The sequence below is a fragment of the Onychomys torridus genome, chromosome 3, assembly GCF_903995425.1.
Source record: "Onychomys torridus chromosome 3, mOncTor1.1, whole genome shotgun sequence".
Taxonomy (NCBI): Eukaryota; Metazoa; Chordata; class Mammalia; order Rodentia; family Cricetidae; genus Onychomys; species Onychomys torridus.
Window position 1 is genome coordinate 123919817 of NC_050445.1, and position 7766 is coordinate 123927582.

Genomic DNA, 7766 nt, shown 5'->3' on the forward strand with positions numbered 1-7766 from the left:
TCTTTTTTGATGGGTGCAACAAACTTTATTGATGGTGTTCAAGAGGGTAGGGCTTCCTAAGCCCCTCCTGTAGTTCTGGAGGTCTGGGATGGAAACTGTGAGGGAGATACTCAGTGTCAGGGGCTGAGATAGGACAGGAACTACTCAGCAGCTCAGGGTTTCTCTCTTGCTGTCCTTGCTGGAGTGGGTGGTGGGTGGTCCAGGGCGGGCATATTACTCCTTGGAGGCCATGTAGGCCATGAGGTCCACCACCCATTCATTGTCCTACCAGGAAATAAGCTCCACAAAGTTGCCACTGAGAGCAATGCCAGCTCCAGCATCGAAGGTGGAGGAGTGGGGGTCACTGTTAAAGTCGCAGGAGACAACCTGGTCCTCAGTGTAGCACAGGATGCCCTTTAGTGGGCCCTCCGATGCCTGCTTCACCACCTTCTTGATGTCATCATACTTGGAAGCTTTCTGCAGATGGCAAATCAGATCCATGACAGACACATTGTGGGTAGGAACACAGAAGGCCATGCCCGTGAGTCCCAGGATCTTATACTTTGATTCTGTAATGACAAAGTCAGTAGTGGCCTGCTGATTTAATAAGTTCTGCTGAATTGTACTTTATATCTTAAGAAACATTCATGATGAGGGCATCAGAGATCAACTACATTCTGGACCAAAAGATACGCCCTGACCTGTGAACTCAAGATTCTTCTTGAAATGCACATCTGCTTTTTTAAGCCTCTGCCTCCAAGGAGACGCTCATTCTTAGCACTGTACATTCCCCACCTCCAATCCCACATTGCAGGTCTGATACCAGACAAGGGGAGCACTTGTAGAGACTCTCTCAAGAATGAATAGCTCATGCTGTGTCACCTTGAGTTCTAGACCTACAGACCAGAATGAAGATTAAAAAAAAAAAAAAAAATGCTGGTTAGTCTGTTACATTTGTAATGAAAATGTAAGTGTGACCTGACAGTGGGAAGGCATGGTTGTGAGAATTTCCATTTGACTGAAAACAAGAAGCCTTGATTTATTTATTGTGTAGTCAAATTTCTAAATGGTCTTATTAAATAAAAATTATGGAGCCAAATATAGGGGTGAAGGTCTTAGATCTCAGGGAAATAGGGAAAGCACCAGCCAACCTTACCTCACCAAATCTGCAACTTCCCAAAAGCACAACTTCCTGTCTATCTGTTTGGATTTCCTGCCTGCCTCTAATCTGCCTTGTCATGGGCCAAACTGCTTTATTTATTAACCAATCAGAGCAACATATATTCACAGCATACAGAAAGACATTTCCCCAACAGTTGGCTAAGGTTCACACAGCACAGGGTGAAGCGAGTTCAGAATCCCAGATAACAGGCTGAAAGGGAACACAAAGCATTCAAATGTCTCAACAAATTATTGAGAACACTAGCTACGTACTGGATATCAGTCAGTTCAAAGCAAGGCATCATCAATATGAGAACAGGGATTCACATTCAGAAATCATGATCAGCTAAAATGGTAGAGTGATGCACAGACACCTTTTGCAAATGTCTAATCTTAGTGCAGCCTTTCTTTCCTCTGGGATGACTCACACTTTTCTGCATCATGAGTTCAGTTAATTATGAAAACATGTTATGCATACTCAAAAAAAAAAAAAAAACATTTGGGTATGAGTTTAAATAAGCTTGTTCTCCATGCACAGTTATCCTACTATGCTTTCTGCTGTTGTGATACCATGCCATGGCCAAAAATAACTGTGGCAAAGAAGAGTGTGTGTGGCTTACACTTCCCATTTACAGTCCATTCAGAGAAGACAGGCCAGGGGGTCAAGGCAGAAGCATGGATGCAGACACTGAAGTACCGGACATGAAGGAAAACTGTTAACTGGCTTTCTTCCCATGGCTTGTTTTACTCATTTATTTTATTTGTTTGTTTGGCTTTTTTAGTTTTGTTGTTGTTGTTATTTTTCCTCATCCCAGTACCCCCTGTCCATGGTGATACTACTCACAGTAGGCTCTCCTCTCTCACATCAATCATTAAGCAAGAAAACTCCCCCATGAATGTGTCTACACATCAAATCTGATGAAGGCAATTCCTAAAGTGACATTTCTTCTTCTCAAATGACCCTAGTTTGTGCATCAAAGAGACACAAACTCATCCATAACATAGAAAAATGAAAAAAAAAATCCTAATGATAGTCTCCTGTACTTGTAGTTCAGGGCCTGATCCAGATGATCTGAGAGGCTTCCTCTGGAAGCACGCAGGAACAGGTGGAGTGACTGGTGTCAAACATCACACACTAAGAGAGTCTAAATGAGAAGACTAACAAATCTCTCACCTCAGATCTCAGGGAATACTGCAGAAGAAGAGACAGAAAGATTGTAGGAGTCAAAGTTGACAAAGGACACTAGGAGAACAAGTGAATTAACTAAGCAGGGCACATATGAGCACAGAGACTCAAGCAGGAAGCACAGGGACTTATGAGTCTGTACCATGTCCTATGTACATATTATAGCTATTAGCTAATTATTTTCATGGGAATCCTGACTATGAGAATTAATGAGTCTCTGACTGTAGTAACTGCTCTCAAGATTCTCTTCCTGTTGGGTTGCTGTGTCTAACTTTCAGATGATTGTTTTTGCTTCATCTTTTTTTATAGTTTATTATGTCAGGTTTGGTTGTTATCTTTAGAAGCCTATTCTTTTCTAAAGAGAGACAGAAAGAGAATATTAATTGAAAGAAGAGGAGATGAGGAGGAATTGGGAGGAGTAGAGAGAGGGGAAACTGTAATCTGAATATGTTGCATGAGAAAAGAATATATTTTAATAAGAAAAACGAAAAGAAAAAAGAAATCAAACTAATTGAACTATGCAGAACAGTCCCATAAGCAGCATTCCTCGATAGTCTCTGATGTAGTTCCTATCTCCAGGTTCCTACTGAGTTTCTATAAGCTATAAACTGAAATAAACTGCCTCCCGAAACTAAACAATCAAAAAAGAAAGAAAAGTATACATAAGCTTGTAATTTTACATTAATGACCAAATTCAGAAGATCTTTATTTTTTAAGATTCCCTAATGCAATTATACAAGAAAATATCAGAAATTTATATCATTATGTAGGAAAAATATGCAACAGAAACACCTTTTAAGTGAAGCTGCATACATCAACTCAGTGTATGAACAAGCAATGAAATGTTACCTGTATGAACAAGCAATGAAATGTTACCTGAGTTCTCACCTCTGCTAGAAGAAGAATTCATCACTGCCAAACTTTGAGAAAGTAAAAAACATTGATATGAAGGGAAGATGGCCATCAAAATGTTTTACAGCTATTCTAGTACAAGCAATTACATGAACACATTGTGCTCAGTGTGATCAACTGATGTGGGGAACACTAAAGGAAGGAGGGGTCCTGAATGACAGGTCGTAATCAGGATTGAAATACTTCCTGAATTTCTTCTGGGATGTCAACAGAGTAAGACGCACAGTTCATGCTTATAACAAAATAGGCAGACACAAGTTCAAAATTGGTGTAAGTTCTTCAGTGTTACCTCTAGTAAAGGCACATGAAATCTGTTAAATAGTATAAAATGTAAATAGTATTCCAAAGACCATATTCTGAGTAAACAAAAACATTTCAAGGGTCAGAAAGATAGAAAGTACACCAATAACACTAATATAAGAAATGGTCAAATGGATGAATCTTACCTACTCGTAGAAGTGTCTAGATGTTTGTTACGTATCTGGAGACAAGATAATGAAATATGATATGGCAATGTATAACCTTTCCATTTGAAGAGAAGTGATGGAAACATTAAAACATTCCTGCCAGTTTAATGTACTATGTGCAAGCCTCTAGTCTAGCTTAACATTCCCTTGTGTGATTGCTAAAGATATGAAGTCTGGCATTTTCTGGTTAGTGTATCAAATGTTTGTAGAATGAATACCAGTCCTCTTTGCTTGGTTTTATTATGTGAATTAATTTCACTTTGTGTGATAGATTTATTATCTTTTCTTCCCTTCTGTTTTCAATGATGACTTTACTCACTTTATAGAGTTCTTCAGTGCACTCTTGTTGTTAACTTCCAGTATGTCAGATTTATCTGTGTAATGACAGACGTCATCTGACACATACCTTTATAGCACGGGGGAGGTATATTCTGTTAACACATTATGGCCTATCTATGGCTGTAGGCTCAAGTTTTGGTTTTAGAGGAAAATGTATAAGACAAAAGTCTGTGTGAGTTTATGTTATACTAATTAAAACTCAAACCCCTCAAGAAATAACTTGTTGTGGATATCGCTCTGTGTAAATAAAGTTCTGATTGGCCAGTGGCCAGGCAGGAAGTATAGGCGGGACAAGAGAGAAGAGAATTCTGGGAAGTAGAAGACTGGGGAGAGACACCGCCAGCCGCTGCCATGAGAAGCAGCATGTAAAGACACTGGTAAGCCACACGCCATGTGGCAAAGTATAGACTAACAGAAATGGGTTAATTTAAGATAAAAGAAGTAGATAACAAGCAGCCTGCCACGGCCATACAGTTTATAAGCAATATAAGTTTCTGTGTGCTTTCTTAGTTGGGTCTGAGCGACTGTGGGACTGGCGGGTAAGAGAGATTTGTCCTGACTGTGGGCCAGGCAGGAAAACTCTTAACTACAATAACTGACTTTTAAGCATATAGAAATCTATTTAATGCCAAGTGTCTGTGCTCTCCGAGAGAAATAACATTTCCTAAATCTTCCCAAACATTTTTTTTTCTCTTTCGATTCTATTCTAAACCAAAATGGTTGTCTTTTCCTTATGACTACCATTTTATTACTAAGTGCTACAGTAAGATAAGGAAACACTTCAGTGGTATTAATACACAGCATACAACTGGTAAAATGTTCCACACCACATGTGTACCAAATTTGAAACAACTGTAGCTATAGTCAGGATTTAAATAGGAAAAAATATATTCCCATATGTTGCAAAATTGTCCTTCATTAAAATTTTTATTCAATATTTTTATTATATGTAAATAAATTGCATCATCTTAAAAATCACTTTGAATGAAAGATACTTTTCAACTGATACACAGTTCACAACATATGTACATTGAATTATATTAATGTGAAAAATCACATACCTGCAAAAGAACCTCTGTGTCTCTTAGGTAAAATGGAAAATTTGTGGCTGGAGAGATAGCTGAGTAATCAACAGTGTGTGCTGCTCTTGCAGAGAACCTGAGCTTGATTCCCACCATTCATATTGGTCATTTCAAAATTGCTTGTAAGTTTATCTACAGAAGACATAAAGTATTCCCTTGGCCTCTGGGGGAATACACATACACACACATGGCATACATACACACAGACATGCATAAATAATATTAATATTAATAAATACTGCTTGTTACACTCATGGTATAAAACTTCACATTTGGAAAAATGTTTTCTTCCCCTCTGTTACTGTTGTTTCATTTTTCTTGCTTTATAGAAAAGAATCAATGATTACAAAATACAGAATAAAACTGATTAGACACTGCAGGCATATTCACAGTTTAATAATATTAGCCAGTGAAATAAAAGTGCTAAAATAATTTAAAATATCTAATAAAAGTTTGGAGTACATGTTATAAAATAACTGATTATAAAGGACTCACATGCATAAACCACAATTCCCAAGAGTATTCATTTTCATTAGATAATGGGGGTGGGGATTGTTACCAACATTTATCTAAAATCTTGTCTGGTAAATAAATTTGAAGTTATCAGATTCTGACACAATCTGCATTTGTGGCTATCTTTGAATAACCCTCAGATATTTTATCTAAATGTACCAAACTTTACACTTAATATATTAGGCAATTGTTCTACACTTAAGGACCCTCCCTGTAAAAGAATGAAGTTTTCTCCTTCTGGCTTTTATGCAAACATTTAAAAGCCCCCTTCATCCTCCCTGTTTTTGTTTTCCAAATTCATATTTAAGAAATTATTATTTCATGTAAATTAATTGAAAACAGATTTTGCAGGTTAATATTGGCCACACATTTTAAAAGAAATGCAGAAATTTTAAAGAAAAATAACAAAGTTGAAATGGGATATGGTACAGGCTACTACTGTGTATCACATGGGAGAGACTTGGTCTACAAGGTTGAGTCAAAATTTCAGGATGGAGGTCTGAGTATGAAACCATCTAAACATGTTCATTCATGCATGTATTTAAAACCACAAGCATTCATTTTTAATGTCTTCAATACACTGTTAACATCAATCAGATCACTAACTTTTTCATGTGTTTTCCCACATGAAAAATTTAAAGATTAGGTGGGATAATATTTATATACAATACAGTTCTTTAAATTTCTAGTGAAAGGATTGCACATTTGACATGGATAGATACCTAGTATGCCTGTAGTTTGGTTTGATTAAAATCATGTCTTATTCTTTTTTTTTCTCACTTATAAGCCCACTAACCAATAATTGTATACTTTGTTAGAATTTACATTTTTCAAGAAGTAGACATTAGGAGGTAGAGTTCACACACAAACAAAAATCTACTGATTGAACAATCATGAACATAAATGTTAAGTAATATTATACATACTTAGCAGACTATATATATATATATATATATATATATATATATACATATATAAACAAGAATTTATGAATAAAAGGCCATGAATTTAAAATTTTAAAAGAAAGTAGGGAGGTGTATAAGGAAGAGTTTAGGGAGAGGAAAGGAAAATGGGTAATGATGTAATTATATTATTATCTTAAAAAAATAAAAGAAATAGTTAAAATTTGGACACAAGCTCTCTGAAGATTCTGTATCTAAAAATAATAATTTCTAATTATTCTGACCTGCTTAAAGTGATAGGAAGTTTTCATGGTACAAGAAAACTTTTTTCTAAAGAAACTCCTACTCTTCAGAAAGTACAAGAATTTAAATATTAAGATGTGGCAGATTGGGGAATTATAAAATAATGATATTTTAGCCTCTGAGACTATAAAATTTATTGTTTCTTGTATGTTACTGGATTATATCAATTAATACTTTTGAAGTGAAAATAATGCATCATATTATGTTAATTCCACAATGGTTTTTTTTTCAGTCATTACTTTATTTTGATTTTTTCTGTTTACAATTTCTCTAGTCATTCCAAACTAGATTTTGAGACATTTTATTGAATCCTTCCATAAAAAACTTTTCCTCAGATCTTTTCTATGACATGTGCACTAGCAATACTTAGTGTTTCAAATTATGAAGTCCATTCTCTATGTAAAAAACCAACAGGGGAATTTAATAATTTTAGAATTGCATATGCTAACATCATTTTAGTTGTTAATATCTCCAGTAATAAGTTGGATTCCTGAAATCTAATTTTCATGGATTACTGGACATTAAAGTATTTTTAACCAGGTATAAGGCTTAGTAGGCACATTTAATTTTACTGTGATTAAATGTAAATGATTACTTTTTTATTTCTAGCTGTATTTCAACAGGAATATATAAATGTTATGTAACTGGTCAATTTGCTGCCTCTGTTAAACATAGTATCACTGCCCAAATAGTGGTACTGTAGAAAAGAAGAAACTGCACAAAAATTATAAATCTGCAAATGATGAATAAGAAAAATTTGTAAATAAAAATAAGTGTTCATTTTTACCTTATCATAGAGAGTGTATGTTACATAATATTTGTTTAAATATGCAAAGATGTGTTGCATTTTAAAATTATGTTGCTGCTAATTTACCTTGCCTGCCTAAGGCACCTACCTGATTGGTGTAATAAAAAGCTGAAT

The 7766-nt window shown here is 35.4% G+C and overlaps 1 protein-coding gene across 1 annotated transcript; it reads right to left on the reverse strand.

Annotated features, from left to right (window-relative positions):
* Nucleotides 1–264: 264 nt before the first annotated feature.
* LOC118579169 (glyceraldehyde-3-phosphate dehydrogenase-like) lies at nucleotides 265–516 on the reverse strand. The gene has a single exon (XM_036180288.1). The coding sequence runs from the start codon at nucleotides 514–516 to the stop codon at nucleotides 265–267; it is 252 nt and encodes an 83-aa protein (XP_036036181.1).
* Between the last annotated feature and the right edge of the window lie 7250 nt (nucleotides 517–7766).

What these genes read in the sequence shown, in the direction of transcription:
- LOC118579169 (XM_036180288.1), bottom strand. Translation starts at nt 516, where the DNA reads ATGGCCTTCTGTGTTCCTACCCACAATGTGTCTGTCATGGATCTGATT.